The sequence below is a fragment of the Mustela nigripes genome, chromosome 4, assembly GCF_022355385.1.
Source record: "Mustela nigripes isolate SB6536 chromosome 4, MUSNIG.SB6536, whole genome shotgun sequence".
NCBI classification, from domain to species: Eukaryota; Metazoa; Chordata; class Mammalia; order Carnivora; family Mustelidae; genus Mustela; species Mustela nigripes.
The window spans coordinates 191,598,599-191,614,297 of NC_081560.1; the positions used below are offsets into that span (position 1 = coordinate 191,598,599).

General features: G+C 63.3%; 1 protein-coding gene across 1 annotated transcript in view; it reads left to right on the forward strand.

The window, feature by feature from the left end:
* The window catches only part of KNDC1 (kinase non-catalytic C-lobe domain containing 1), a 58,001-nt gene that overhangs the window by 36,685 nt on the left and 5,617 nt on the right, over positions 1-15,699 (forward strand). The window contains 10 exon segments of the mRNA XM_059398890.1: positions 2,502-2,531; positions 6,681-6,774; positions 6,853-6,950; positions 7,064-7,284; positions 9,953-10,066; positions 10,900-11,047; positions 11,161-11,340; positions 11,890-12,093; positions 12,616-12,698; positions 12,977-13,127. Of these exon segments, the coding sequence (XP_059254873.1) occupies positions 2,502-2,531; positions 6,681-6,774; positions 6,853-6,950; positions 7,064-7,284; positions 9,953-10,066; positions 10,900-11,047; positions 11,161-11,340; positions 11,890-12,093; positions 12,616-12,698; positions 12,977-13,127 (1,323 nt within the window).

Consider the following 15,699-nt stretch of genomic DNA (forward strand, 5'->3'; position numbering starts at 1 on the left):
CATGCACACGTCCACACTGCCGCGGAGCTTCTAACTCAGAGTGTGCCCCATGCACACGTCCACACTGCCGCGGAGCTTCTAACTCAGAGTGTGCCCCATGCACACGTCCACACTGCCACGGAGCTGAAAGGAGCAGCAGCTCAATGATGGGTTTTCAGGAAATAGAAAATCCCACCTACAATTCACACAGACTCTCAAGGGACCTCCAAGAGCCAAACAGTCCTGGAAAAGAAGAGCAGAAGTGACGACTCACTCTTCTGATTCCAAACCTGCTGCAGAGCTGCCGTCGCCGACGCAGTGTGGCCCGGCACGAGGGCGGACGGACAGACCCGCAGGACAGATTGGAGAGGCCAGAAACAAGCCCGCGGGAGATGGGTTTTGACCAACCGCCAGACCAGCCAGCGGGCAGAGGACGGCCTTCGCGACACGCGGCGCTGGGAAAACGGCGTGACCTGCGAAAGGGCCTGTATGTGCGCCACTTCCAGAAGTTAACTGAGCCGTCAGAGACCTGAACGTTGGAGCTAAATTATAAATTATTTCTTCACAGCACTGGACACGGAAACGACTTCTCGGATACGATACCAAAAGCACAGGCAACAGAAGTGAAAATAGAGAAACTGCGCTCGATTGAAACGTGGTGCGTCCAAGGATGCCCCCCGCAGAGGGGACGGGCACACCAAGAGCAGCCGGGAACACCCACAGACGCCTCTGAGAAAGGCGAAATGTCCAGAATGTCCAGGGAACACGGCAGCAGCCTCGCAGGGCCCCCGCCTAGCCAGGGCTGATGGACCCGCGTAGACGTATCCCCCGAGGACCGACACAAGTAGCTGAAAGTAGTCCCACTTCACTGGTCACTGTGGAAAACTAAACCGCAACGAGACGCCCCCTCACACCCAGTAGGACGGCTCCCACCAAAATTTGAAAAAGAAAGAAAAGACCGTGTTGGCGAGTCGCGGAGAAACGGGAGCCCTGTGCACGGCTGGTGGGAAGGGGGACCGGCGCGGCCACTCCGGAGTTGCCTCCAAAAAGTAAGCGTGGCCGCACTGCGTAAGCCGGCAAGTCCAGCTCTGCGTGTCCACCCCGGAGAGCCGGAGGAGGCCTCCGGGAGCCCCCTGTGCCGCGCCCACGGCCGCCCCAAGATGGGAGCAGACGGCCGGAGACGGAGCTGGGGAGTGCGTTTGCGGGGGACCGGCCAGCACCCGGCCCACGAGGAGGAGCCCCGAGGCCTGCTGAGTGACAGCCAGACCCGGAGGGACCAGCACCGTGTGCCGCCAATCTCATGGGGTCCCCGGGGTGGCCACGTGCGCAGAGACCGCGCGGGGGCGGGGATGGGGCCTTCGTGGGGACAGAGCCTCAGCCGTGGATGCCGGACGTGGAGGGCGTCCCGCAGGGTGAATGTACTTCAAGCCACTCAGCGGCGTGACAAGAAATGTTACCGTCGGGAATTTCATGTTGTACATATTTTGTCGCAAAGGAGTTTATCCAAATAAAACCTTGAGAACAGTTGAGAGCGGGACACGGAGGTGGCGCCGTCGGTGCAGCGTCCGACGCTCGGTCCCAGCCGGGGTCGCGTCTCAGGGTCGCCAGGACGAGCCCCACCACAGGCTCCGCGCTCCGCAGCGAGTCTGCTTGGGACTCTCGCTCCCTGCGCGTTCTCTCCCTCGAGTAAATAAATAACTCTCTGACCCGATGCCGGCGGATGTCCTTCTAGTTGAATGGCGGTGAACGGAGAAGGCGAGGCGGGGTCCCCGCGCGGGCTCCTTTGCCCCAGTCCCTGCACACGGCCCGCCACCAGCTCGCCGCTCTGACCTCAGCTGAACCCAGAGCCCCGCTGACCTGGGCACAGGGAGGCCAGGTGGGGTGCTCACGCCCCTGTCACAGAGGACAGGGCCCTTCCCGGGGCAGCTCGCTGTGTCCACACCGCCTTCCCCAGCAGCTTAATCCCAGCAGTTGGGGGGGGCATGCTAAGGGTCCAGGTGTGTCCTCCAATGTCATAGGTCATCCTCTGACTTCACAGGTCATGCCTGCTGACTACAGCCACATCTTTGGGGTGGGCGGCAATGGACAGACAGCCCGGTTTCCAGCCCCTCGTGTTCAGTGCCACAGGGAGAGGCTCTCGTGCGTGCGAGAGCCCGGTGTAGGCTGACGGGGCCCTTCGCTGCATCCCGCGCTCTCCTCAGGGCGCTGGCCCTTTGCAGGGAGCCGCACTCACGAGCGACACCAGTCACCCCTGCACCACACTCAGATTGTTCTTGAAGGTGGGCTCAGAGACCAGCTCAGGCCAGGCGTGTGCTGGCGGCCAGCACCGCTCTAACCCAGACCGTGGCCTTGTGGTTGGGACGAGGTGTCCTGGGCCTCCCACCTCGGAAACTGGCTCGGCCCCACAGTCACCATGTGGTGGCACCGGCGAGGCGTCAGGAGGAGGGAGGCAGTTTGAGGGACACTGTGGAGTGGCCCGGAGTGACCTGGTTCTCCTTTTCGTTCCTGCCCACCTGGGGAAGACGTCTCTCCTGGAACCAGAATGCAGACAGGTGAGTTCCCGCGCGCTCGTCTGCGTCGTGGCGGGCTGGCTGCAGCCGCAGGTTCGCGCTTCTCTTTGAGAACCCGCTGCTTCTGCTTCAAATCGTGAGCCTCGGGCTAACTCGCCGGTGGAACCGCCCTCAGACCCACTGTCGCTTCCCTCCCCAAACCGAGGGAGTGCGAAGCAGGCCCCGGCGCTGGGGAGGGCAGAGCTGCTGGGGGGTGCGGTGTCCGTCCCCGAGCGTGCGCCGAGGTGCCCCTGCCCTGAGGGCCGGCTGGGTGCCCGCGTCTCCGCGCGCCCACGCCACAGGCCCCCCTCCCTTGCTCTCAGGATTTAGGTGCTGATTTCTGTTCATCCCTCCTCTCTCTCTGTCTACGAGTTCCGGCTCTCCAGCTCCCTCCGTCCCGCGGGGCGGGCAGCTCTCGGGCCTGGGTCGGTCGAGGGCTGCTCTGTGTGGCTGTTCCTCAGAGCACACGGACACTGACTCCTCCTAATTCTACGGGGAAAGGCGCTTGTTGGGTGAGGCCGTGGGGAAACACCTCAACGCAAATGACCCTGAACGTTTTCCTTAGACCTCGCCAGTCCGCGTCCACTGGGGTCGGGTTTGCTGGGCTCCTGCGAGGAATGGCCGTGGGGACGCCCCACTCGAGTGTGTCTTCTCCATCACCCCCTCTTGTGTGGAGTTTAGTTCACATAGATTTAGTTTTAAAGTCAGTCAGAACGGTCCTGGACTCTATGAGCCCTGTTCCAGAAGGAAGCAGGTGCCTCCGATCGGCCCTCTCTGGCGGGAGGGGTCTGGATCAGCATCCGGACCGCGTGTGAGGGGGCGATGGTGCCGGACAGAGCCTTATGCGGAGTCGCTGCAGAAGGGCCCTCGCTGCGGCGGTCCTGAGCTGCACAGAGGGAAAACCCAGGGACAGAGAGCTCAGGGCCGCCCTTCCCCTCTTCAGGCTCTGAGGGAGGTCAGCCAGGGTCAAGCTGTCTTCAGAAAGCCAGGGGCAGAGACACCTGGTGGCTCCATCGGTTAAGCAGCTGCCTTTGGTCATGACCCCAACGTGCTGGGATGGAGCCCCGTGTCCAGCTCTCTGTTCAGTGGGGAGTCTGCTTCTCCCTCTCTCTCTGTGTGCTCTCTCTCTCCAATCAATAAATGAAATCTTTATTTAAAAAAAAAGAAAGGGGGCACCTGGGTGGCTCAGTGGTTAAGCCGCTGCCTTTGGCTCAGGTCATGATCTCAGGGTCTTGGGATCGAGTCCTGCATGGGGCTCTCTGCTCAGCGGGGAGCCTGCTTCCCCCTCTCTCTGCCTGTCTCTCTGCCTGCTTGTGGTCTCTCTCTCTGTGAAATAAATGGATAAAAATATTTTTAAAAAACCAAAAATTTTAAATTTAAAAAAAGAAAGAAAAAAAGAAAGCAAGCCAGGATCACAGAGAAGCACGCAGTGATGGGACGGCAGAGCCCCTGGTCCTCGCGCGAACCAGACCTCCAGGGGACGGAGATGAGTCCGTCTGGAGCACAGCTGTGGGGGCCACTTGCGGGTGCTGCTGCCAGGCTTTGTGGCGTCCCACGGGACTGTCCTCAGGGATGACATGTTGCAGACCTGTGCCACCCACCGGGTAGCCGGCAGCCGTGTGGCCTGCAAGACAGGAGTTGACACTTTCATGTTATTTATTTTATTGTTTTTAAAGATTTTATTTATTTATTTCACATATAGAGATCACAGGTAGGCAGAGAGGCAGACAGAGAGAGAGAGAGGAGGAAGCAGGCTCCCCGCGGAGCAGAGAGTCCGATGTGGGGCTCGATCCCAGGACCCTGAGATCATGACCCGAGCCGAAGGCAGAGGCTTTAATGCACGGAGCCCCCCAGGCGCCCCTCACATGCCCGTGGTTCCCACGTCAGAGGTGAACGCAGGTCCTGCACACGCAATTCTGCCCCATGCACCGGGGGCGCTCATTCTGTCCCCCACGCTGGCAGCCAGCGACTGGGTCCTTGGGCCGACAAGTCGGGGAGGCGGGTTTGGAGCCAGGCTGTGTGATGTCAGACCCACGGGCTCCTCACACAGAGTCCCAGCCGAAAGATGCCTCAGCAGCCGCTCGCCGGCTTCCTCCCCAAGCAGCTGCCTCCTGCGGGGATCTCGCTGTGGTCCAAATCAGCGTTCTGTTTCCATGGAGACAGATGGCCTGCTGTCCCAGGGTGTGACCCCTCCCCCTGCAGCTTGCATGTGGCCCAGCTGGAAGGGCCCAGAGGCCTTGGGAGACCTGAGTTAACCACTGAGGCGCGGAGGAGGTGGTGAATCGGTATTCAGTCTGCAGCGCGTCCCCCAACAGCAGACACAGCCCCTGCCCCACAGCTGCCCGGGGCCTGGTGCTTCCTACCACCTGGTGCGGCCATCGGTGACCTGGCTGTCGGGATAGCAGCACGGGGAAGACGACAGCCACACGAACCACCTTTTCAGTAAAATCACTAGATAGAGGGGATTCAAATATTTAGATAAAAACACCACCTGCATTTTTAATTTCACAACATTGTACAGAAATCAATGCTCCTGACAAAGCCAAATCCCTTGTCGTCAGAGGAGAATGGGGGAAGCTTGTGTGTGTTTGAGCTGATTAGATGCGCCCAAATGAAGACCACTGTGTATTTGGTTTCAGATTAAGGTTCCTGTCAGTGTGGCCGTTTCAGGGTCCTGGGGCCACTGTGAACCCGGTTAGCAGGAAGTTATTTTGGTGGGAGTCTGAGAGATCCCTGGGCCTCTGCCCCTTCCTCTGGTTCCTGGCCCTGGCCAGGTCTCCCTCACTGCGTCCACCCTACACCCCTGTCGTCCTCCTGCAGGTAAAGGCAACCTCACACCCCCAGCTGGAGACCCGCGGTGGCTCAAGGCCCCCTCCCAGGGACGTGCCAGGCTTCCAGCACCCTCTCCGCTCCAGAATCACACCCATGCTCAGCCCTGGGCCCCACAGGGTTGGGGCAGTGAGCCAGGCTACAACTGTCCCCTCCTTCCTGAAGGCAGGAACCATGTCTGGATTCTGGTCATTTCTAACAGTCGCGGCCCGAGCCTGCCCTGCCAGCAAGGCTTCCCTGGTCCCTCTGGGGGAGCGAAGAATCCAGACCGTCCTCACGGGAGGACAGAAACTGCTCCCGCCAAGCTAACTCGTGGACCTTCCTGCGAGATGCACATTCTCCAGGAGGGGCTGGGACCCCTGCTTCTGGGCGCCCCGGCCGTGACACGAGGATGCCCCGCTGGCACCAGCTCTCTGAACTGCCCGCGGGCAGCAGTGGCCACGCGTCCTGGCCGCTGACCCCGGTGCAGCACGGCCGAGGGGCCCGGAGGGAACGGGGGCGGGGGGGGGGGGGGGCCGGGGGGGGGGGGGGGGGGTCAGCCAGAGTCTGGGGCAGGGACTCCGCACCAGCGTCCTTCGGGCTCGACCACGCGCGCCGGACGGCCGGGCCTCGGGTGGGGTCCTCACCCGCGGGGGCCCACGTGCAGGGCGGCGGCAGCCCCGTGGGGGTCCTGCAGGGGCCTCGCGGGGCAGCTGGGGTCCCCGGCCGGTCGGGGGGGACCCGTCGTGGGGGGGACCCGCCCCGCCTCCCAACCAGCCAGAAGCGGTCCTGGACGCCCCGCCCAAGGGCAGCCGCTCGGCGGGGCGGGGCGGGGCGGGGCCTGGGGGCGCGTTTGTAGAGGACGTGGGGGCGCCTGCTGCAAACGAAAGTCCATTGGCCTAAACTGGGGGCTGCAAGAGCAGTAGCTTCTCATTGGCTGGGCCCTGACCGCCTCCCATTGGCTGGGCCGTGAGCGTCTCTCATTGGCTGGGCTGTTGCCGGGGCAGGAGGAAACCGTCCCCGTCCATCCCGGCCGGCTAGAGCCCCAGGTCCCCCTGCAGGGTCCCGCGGGCGCCGCCGAGCGCCCCCCGCCCCCCGCCGCTAGCCTCCTCCCCGCACTGCAGCGAGGTTTCCCTTCCCGTTGGCTGGTCCCCTCGTCCGAACTCACGTCTCCCGGGGCGCACACAGACACCTTTCTGTGGCTGCATGACTGTCCCTGCGAGGTCCCTAGGAACCCTGGTGTCCCCGCGTGGGACGTGTCCCGCGCTCTGGCTCTGTGCGGGCCCCGAGGGGAGGCCGGCTTCCGCGAGCGCGCCAGGCCATCGCGGGCTCTTTCCTGGCCAGGAGCTGGAGCAGCAGCTGCTGATGGAGAAGAGGAACCACCGGAAGACCCTGAAGTTCTACCAGAAGCTCCTGCAGAAGGAGAAGCGCAGTAAAGGTAGCGGCGGCTCCCGGGGGGCTGGGTGTGGGGGCAAGGGCCTGGGGCCCGCTTTGTGGCAACTCTGCCCACCTCCAGGCTCCGAGGTGAAGACCATGCTGTCCAAACTGAGAGGGCAGCTGGAAGAAATGAAGTGCAAAGTGCAGTTCCTGGGACTGGTCAAGAAGTATCTGCAGGCAAGTCTGCCCGAATCCCTGCCCCCCACCCCGGGTCAGTAGCAGGTGACCCAGCACCCTGGCAGCACAGGCCAACCAGATGAAGGCAGCTCGCTTCCCCCCACAACACACAGGTCATGTATGCCGAGCGGTGGGGCCTGGAGCCCTGCGCCCTGCCTGTGATCGTGAACATCTCGGCCGCCCACTGTGACACGCTGGATTTCAGCCCCCTAGACGAGTCCTCATCCCTCATCTTCTACAACGTCAGCAAGCACCCGCGAGGCAGCAAGCAGAGGAAGGCCCGCGTCCTACAGGCCGGCACACCTCTGGGGCTCATGGCATACCTCTACTCCAGGTGCGGCTGCCCATGCCCCAAGCAGGCAGTTGGGCCTGTGAGATCCCCTGGACCCCTTCATGCCTTTTGAAAGCAAAAGGGAGGCAGAAAAAAAGCAACAGGCCCCAAGAGGTGAATGAGGCGAGGAAAGTCTGCCTTCCCTCATCTGAGATGGGTTTATCCTTTTTTTCATTTAAAAAGTATTTTCATCAGAACTTTAAGCGGCCCATGTCAGCTGCCATCTGCCTTCTTCACCAAGCTCTTGGCCAGACCTGCACCTGGAGTTGCAGGGGAACCCAAGCAGGTGCTGGGGAATGCAGCCACGCACAATTAACCTCCCAGGAGGCTTCTAAAACGAAACACACACAGGAGCCTCAGAGACATGCCTGGATCACAGCCACTGTGCTAGGTTAAAACACCCCATAATTAACTGTCTAGCTCCCCAGGGCCCACGAGGGAGCTTGGTCTCAGCATGCGTGTTGAATTATTTTTGCAGCCACTGTCTCTAGGCATGAGTGTGTGTGGTCATGAGACCCCCGAACAGATATGCAAGGCGTACGTACTCGCCCTGCAGCAGGGAAGACCAGCCCCTCACACCCAGGGTCACAGGCACCCCCAGGACACCCCCCAGACCCCTCCACCCTTGGCCCCTCCTGACCACCTGAGATTCCCTTGACGCAACAGCCTGGCAGCTCAGGGGTGGGTACAGACTACCTTCCCAGGCGGTGGTGGGAGGGCTCACCCAGTCTTGGCTTTGGGAGACCCATGACACACTTAGGAACCCCCAAGGCCTTCTTTGCGCTGGAGGCTCTGGAGACCCAGAACTGATGGTCAGGTGTCAGCAGGAGACACTGGAGGCTATTGGGGAACAGGGAAGTCTCTGAAAGCAGGAGCCTGCCAGTCCTCTGAGGACAGCAGTCTCTTCCCACGCAACCTGAACTCCCAAGGTGGGCTGCACCTGGCTGTGCTGGGAGCCTTCCACTTGGCGGATGGCCCAGGTAGACCTTTGCAAGATGGGTATACGACGCACACACAAACCAAGGGCTGGCTGTGTGATTACAGGAGACGTGTGTACATGTGTCTGCATGTGTATGAGCAGTGTGTGTGTGTGTGAGAGTGTGAGAGAGTGTGAGTGGGGGTGTGTATTTGCATGGGTGTGTGTGTGCACATGGCATATGTGCATGGGCATGTTGTGTGCATGTGTGATGTGTGAGAGGGGTGCACATGTGTGTGCTATGCATGTGGGTGGTATATGCATGTGTACGTATGTACATGGTATGTATGCATGTATGGGTGTGAGCGGGCTGTGTGCATGTGTGCTAGGTGTGTGAGTGGGGGTGTAAGTGAAGTATTTGTGTGCATGTAGGGGGCATGTAAGTAGGGTATGGGATGTGTGTATATGTGCATGCATGGGTGCTGTGTGCATGTGGGGGGTGTGAGTAGGGTGCGTGTATGCGTGTTATGGTGTGTGAGTGAGGTATGTGTATCTGTGTGTGCAGGTATGTGTGTGTGAGTATATGTGCACATGTGGGGGTGTGAGTGTGTGCATATGTGCATGGGGGTGGGTATGTGCATGTGAAGGTATGAGTAGGGTGTGGGGGTGAGTGGGGTGTGTGCGTACGTATGTTAGTGTGTGTGCGTGGAGGGTGTGAGTGGGGTGTGTGTACATGCATGGGTGTGGGGGGGTGTGAGTGAGTTGTGTGTGTGTGCACGGGTATGTGCGTGGGGGTGTGAATTGGGTTTGTGCGCACATGCATGGGAGTGTGTGTTGAGGCCTATTGTGTGGTGTGCTGTGTGTGTGTGCATAGGATCTCCAACGACAGGAGGGTCTTCACTCGCGAAGGCTGTGGTTTATCCTCACAGGCTGGGCCTGACCCCAGCCACAGCACCCCCAGCCCACAGAAGCCCCAGGGTGACCAGGTGGCTGGCCCCCCTCATTCTTCGGACACCAGGTCTCAGCTCTGCAGCACATCTTCCAGTGGCTAGGGAGGCGGCCTTGCCAGCACCCACACGCCTTCCTTGTTTCTGGAACTCAGTCACTGACCTGCATGGTGTCACCTGACCTCGGGCTCTCTGGGGCACCCCTGTGGGTGGGGGACACTCAGTGAAGGGTAAGGACCCTCATTCCCTCAACTACCTGGTTTTGTCCTGAGGAAACTGCGAACCTCGGGGCACAGACTGCTGCTCTCATTTCTAACGCCGTGAGTTCCAGTATGGGGGCTGGGGCCGCCGCATGCGCATAGGAGATTTCTGGGTAGGTTCTAGAAGCAGATAGTGAGGGTGCCTCCAAAATCAATGGTGAAGAAGGTCCTCTCACCAGAAACAGTTGGGGGTCGCTCCTGTTACCAGCACCCCGCGTGCACCTTTTACTTCCCCGAAGGGTTCTCTTGCCCACCATCCTGCCGGCATGGGCACACGTGTGCACACGCTCACACACACAACTCACGCCTTCACATTCACGCACGTTCACACGCGTGCCCTCTCACACATTCGCCCCAGAACCGCTAATGAAGGCTGCAGGGAGCCGGGCCCCCCCAGCTTTCCTGTGGCACAGGGAAGGTCTGGTGGGGGGACTGGCTACTCGCGTGCACAGAGAGAACCCACGAGCCGGGGGCCTGGCCCCGGGTCGGCAGGGCCAGAGGACGCGCCGCGGGCGGGCCTGTGACCTGACCACCCCTCTCCACCCCAGCGACGCCTTCCTGGAGGGCTACGTGCAGCAGTTCCTCTACACTTTCCGCTACTTCTGCACACCCCAGGACTTCCTGCACTTCCTCCTGGACCGCATCAACAGCACCCTGTCCAGGTACGGCCGCGGGCCCCGGGCCCCACAAGGGCCACACAGCCCAGGGTGGACCCCGTGGCGCCCCGTTAGTGACCATGAAGGGCGACGGGGTCCCCAGTGACCCTGACGAGGATGGGGGCAGAGCCGGGTGGGAGAAGGAAGAACACGGACAGGGCCACGGGGTCCTGAGGGAGGGGAAGCAGCAGCAGGAGGGGCGCATGGCCAGAGAGAGGCCTCGGCTCTGGAGGCCGTGAGGATCGGGGAAGGCTGAGGGTAGGGGCAGGACAGGTAGCAAGGTGGCTGGGGGGGGCACGCCCATCCACTGGATGGGGGCAGCCCAGGGGGAGGAGGGCCCTGCCAGCCCTCAGCCGGGGGCTGGAATCCTGGGATCGGGGAGCTACAGGGACGTGGCACCGCCAGATTCCCCCTGCACTCCCTCCCTGGGGGCAGGGACTCACAGGAGAGACGCCGGCCCGTGGAGCCCAGCTCCCACCTCACCTCTTGCTCGAGTGTCCGCACACTGCCTCCCAGACCCCGGGCGTCTCAGGCCCTGGCTGCAGGAGGTGACAAATGCTCCAGGACTGGGCGCCAGGCAAGGGCGGAGGAAAGCAGCAGGTTCCTGCCCAGTCACCGAGCCTGTGGCCCAGCTGTGCAGCTCCTGCCTCTCCTGTCCCCTGAGACAGGAGGGTTGTGCAGAACTAGCCCTGGAAGGCAGAGCCACGCTCAGAACCCACTCATGCCCCTGTGCTCGGCGGGGTGACTGCCGCCTGCCATGTGCCTAGTGCAGCAGACGGACCTGCCACGGCCAGCCGGCGGCCCCCACATGACTCAGGCCTCCTCCCCTCTGCCTGCAGGGCCCACCAGGACCCCACCTCGACCTTCACCAAGATCTACAAGCGGAGCTTCTGCCTCCTGCAGGCCTGGCTGGAGGACTGCTACGCGGTGGATTTCACGCGGAACTCCGGGCTCCTGAGCAGGCTGGAGGACTTCATCTCCTCCAAGGTGACCCGGGGCAGAGCACCCGAGCAGCCCCTGCACCGCCACGGGCCTCACTCGGGCGCTCAGAGCCGCCGCCCCGGTCTGGGGGCAAGTGACCGCCTTGTGCTCCTGCCCAGATCCTGCCCCTGGACGGCTCCGCCGAGCACCTGCTGGGCCTCCTGGAGGTGGGCACTGACCGGCGGGCCGAGGGCTCCTTGCGCGGCACCGACCTGGAGGACCCCAAGGAGGCCGAGGACGACGCCAGACCTCTCAATGCCCTCTGTAAGAGGCTCTCAGAAGACGGCATCTCCCGGAAGGTGGGGGCCTTTCCCAGGCAGGGCAGCTCCCGGCGCTCAGCCTGAGCTCAGAGAACACGGAGCGTGCACGCCCACACACGCCCACGCACACGTGTGAGCACACACAGGCCCCCCCAAGTTGCTGGTCCTGGGCACTGGCCCAGGAGGGTGGCACTGCCCTTCCCACCTCGCTCCGTGCAAGACCAGGTGCTCAGATGACCTAACGTTCTGACCCTCGGGCCAGAGGTCTGGGTGGAAGAAACCATTGTCAGGAAATGGCCTGGGATGTGAGCCGGGTCTGTGGGGACCTGTCCGTGATGTCAGGGGATGGCCCCAAATCCCAGTGCCTCCGTCCCTGGGGGACCTGCTGAAGTGGCTGGGACAGGTGTCCTTGAGCCAGCACGGCCCCAGCGGGAGGGGTTTGCTCTGTGGCTCTACCTGAGATGGCCCGAAGGGTCCCGGACCCGGAGGCAGCCTGCACCCCCTCCAGCGCTCCACCCCCAGAGGCTGCCCCCAGGCAGGACCGGCTGTGCCAGCGGCCCTTCAGCACAGCCTGCCCTTGCCCTGCAGAGCTTCCCCTGGAGGCTGGCCCGGGGCAACGGGCTGGCCCTGCCGCACAAGGAGCGCCAGTACACCATCGCGTCCGCCCTGCCCAAGCCCTGCTTCTTCGAGGACTTCTACGGCCCCTATGCCAAGGCCAACGAGAAGGGGCCCTACTTCCTGACTGAGTACAGCACCCACCAGCTCTTCAGCCAGCTGACATTGCTGCAACAGGTGTTGGGGGCCGCCGGCCGGCCCCGGGGGAGGGGGGACGGTGCCCCCCGGGGCGGAGGGTGAGGGCCTGTGCGCAGCTCCCCCGCAGGGGCGTCCTGAGGAGGGATGCTCTGGTGCTAGAGAGAGGTTTGCGGGAGGGACGTGTGGAGGGCAGGGAATGGGGCCAGAGGCACAGGCAGGGGCTGTGGGGAGGACGCCCGGAAGGGCCGCGGCGGCAGCAGACCCTCCCCTGCCACCTGCCCCGCCGTCCCGACACGCCCATCTTGCAGGCACTGGAGGCGCCCTGCGGGCCTCCTCCTTCCTGGCTCCTCAGCTCCCCCAGCCCCGCCCCTGGGCACCCCACCCTGTGGCACCCCCTCCAACCCCGCCATCCTGGGCCCTGTGTCACTTGGCAGGAGACAGTAGTGATGGTGACCCCAGTGATCCTACCTAGGGTCACGGCAGCCGGGCAGAGAGGACCCCCCGAGACACGGCCCGGTCCGCGAGGAAAGGACCGAGCGTCTGTGTCGTTGTCTCCAACAGGAATTATTTCAGAAGTGCCACCCTGTCCACTTCCTGAACTCCCGGGCCCTGGGCGTCATGGACAAAAGCGTGGCCATCCCCAAGTGAGTGTTCACCTGTGGGGCGTCACCCTAGAGTCCTGGGACAGGTGGCTGGTGGAAGGGTCTTGGGGACCTCATCGGAGTGTCTCGTGGACTCTCGTGACCAAAGGGAGACACCGGTGTCGTGAACGGCCCCGGAGCCGGGCCCTCCCCTCTCCCCGCGCCCCCCCCGCCCCCCCCCCCCCCCCCCGTGGATCCAGAGAGACCCTGCAGCCCCAGGGCCGGGCAGGGCCACCTCCACGTGTCCTCCTCGCCACCATGTGCACCCGGGTCTCTTCCAGAGCCGGCTCCTCCGACTCCCTGTCAGCCAAGACCTGCAGCTTGTTTCTGCCCAGCTACGTCCAGGACAAGTACCTGCTGCAGCTCCTGCGCAGCGCGGATGATGTCAGCACCTGGGTGGCGGCGGAAATCGTGACCAGCCACACGTCCAAGGTGGGTGCCTCGGCAGCTGCCCCCTCAGAGGAGGGTTGGGGCATCACCGCTCGGGCACACGGTGTCTCCCGTGGAACCCATTCGCACGTTCTCCAAGCACCGGGAATCCACAGGCCCGACCCCAGGCCAAGGGGGAAAGTGGCGTCTCAGCTTCTGTCGGTGGCACCAGACGCTGTCCAGCTGTCCAGTGTGTGCCGCCGGCCACGCCCTGGCTTCTCGCCACTCTTCCGTCTCGCAAACGCACACTGGCTCTGGTCACCGTGACCAGCCTCTCCTCCAGGGGCCTTGCACGCGTGTGTACTCTCTGCTACACCCATGGTCTTCCACAGACACACCCCTTCACACACGTTCCCTCACACTCACACCGTGGCTTTCCTGGTCATCATCTCGGACGCACAGAGATCCTCCTGCCCCGTAGATCTCCTTACTGGCTCCCTGACACATGCTCCGTCACACAGTCCCTGACACACGCGCCCCCTCCCCCACACCCACGCACACGGACCCTCCCGGCTCACGCTCAGGCTTCAGTCAGAGCGTCGCCCTCGGGGCTCCGTCCACACTCCCGCCCAAGTCAGGTCCCAGGGCTAGGAACCGTGACTCCCAGGTGTCCCCCGAACCCGGACCATCCGAGGGTGGGGACCCGCTCGGTCACTGCGGCGTCCACCACAGGCAGTGCGGGGTGTGTTCTTGGCCTGCGAGACTCAGGTCGGCCCGTCGAGGCCAAGCGCTTGCTGCTCTGGGGCCTCTTCTAGGGCCTTGGGGCCTTGGCCAGGACAGAGGGTGTCTCAGCCTCGGCCACTCACCTGCTTCAGGCCGGGTGCTGCGCAGGCCAAGGGGGACAGTCCCCTGCCTCGGAGCCGGCACCTCGCTCCAAGCTCCCGCCGCTCAAGAGGGCCGGGGGGACAGAGGGCCCCGGTCCCTGGTGCGTGTGCGCCTCCGGCCCGCCGACGCCCTGTCCCCGAGGCCTCCAGCTTCCTGCTGCCCGAGGCTGGCAGTGGACGGCGGGTCCCTGGAGTCCTGCCTAGTGACGTGGAACATGAGGAGGGACAGTCGGGACCCCTCGGGCTCCTCCTGTGAAACAGAAGCCCCTTCCCACGGGGGCCCCACCCCGCTGAGGGCCGCTGCGGCTACACGGCGGACCCCGGCCCCAGCACCAGGTCCCCTCAAGCACGATCCCCACCAGGGCTGGCCCGGGCAGAGCATTGGGGGGACACGGAGGGGTGGGGGCGCCTCTGTTCTGCCCCGGCTGCCCCCGGCCCTCGGAGGCCGCCCCCCTCATCCGACAGCAAAGTGCAGGTGAGTCTGTTCCGGCATCACCGGCCTCCGCAGCTGGTTTTGCTTTTTCTAACGTCCCCCGTGTGTCGGCTCACCCGGACGCGCAGCCATTAGCACTCGCAGCTCGTGCTTTTCCCCTCTCGGGGGAGCTTCCAGGCTTTAGGGGTTTGTCGGCGGCACACTGACCCACCCTCCTTTGTGCCAGGATGCGGGGACAGCTTAACGACTTAGCAGTGTCCCTAGCGGCATCAGGATGTAGCTTCCCGAAATCAGGTCTGCAGACGGGGCCGTCTGCGGTCCTTTCCTGACCTCGGCTTCCCAGGGTCTTCCTCCTCCGGAGCCCCCAGAAAGAGGGAGGCCGGGTGCCCTCCCAGCCTGAGGGAGAAGCTGGGCTCTGGGTCCGGAGCCTGCAGGCGCCCTGCCCAGCAGGGCAGCACGGAGCGCGGACACACGCGCTGGCCTGCGTGCTCGACGGGGCCTTCGGCGGACGGACACGTGGTCGTGGGCGCCCAGCTTAGAAGGGCAGGAAGGACTCGTGGGGACGCGGGGGCAGAACTCCATCCACGGTCGTGGAAGGCTTCCCGCATCCCCGTAAGCAAGGACAGAACGACCGACGAGTGGCCGCGGCCCTTCCACAGACCTGCTTGCCGCCTGCTGGCCCGCCGTCTCCCGGGCTGTGTGCTGCTTACTGTGACATCAGAACAACCCAGAAGACTGACTTTTGTATTTGTGAACTGTGGTCAAGAAAAGAGCTAAAAGTCAAATTTTGAGCCAGAGACTGCGACTGTGTGATGACGGCCCCGGTGGCCGCCGCGCGGTCCGTGCAGGCGGCGCAGCGCAGAGAGACCGGGTGCGGAAGGAAAACGCTGAAGCTCGTCGCCCTGAAGGAGAGCTCGCGGACTCTTTTTAGATGAAAAATGGTGGGCTTCAGTCTCATCAGGCAGTCTTACGTGGGCTGGAACACGGCTGCCAAAGATGTCCGTCCATTTTCAAATGGGTGAACAAGACGGTCTGTCTGTCCTGCGGACTCGAGCCCGGGTTCAACGAGGAGTGAAGCCCTGACACAGGCTAGAGCGCGCATGAGCCTGGGGGACAGGACGGGGGGCGGCCAGTCACAGAAAGACACACGCCGCGTGGCGCCAGCCTAGGGGGCCCCTGGGGTAGCCGAAGTCACACCCCGGAAAGTGGAAGGCTGGGGCCGGGGCTGGGGGCGAGGGACGGGGAGCGGGGCTCTGACGGCCGCCACACAAGGCAGACACATGTAAGCTGTGGCACTAGCAGGCGAGCAGCTACGACT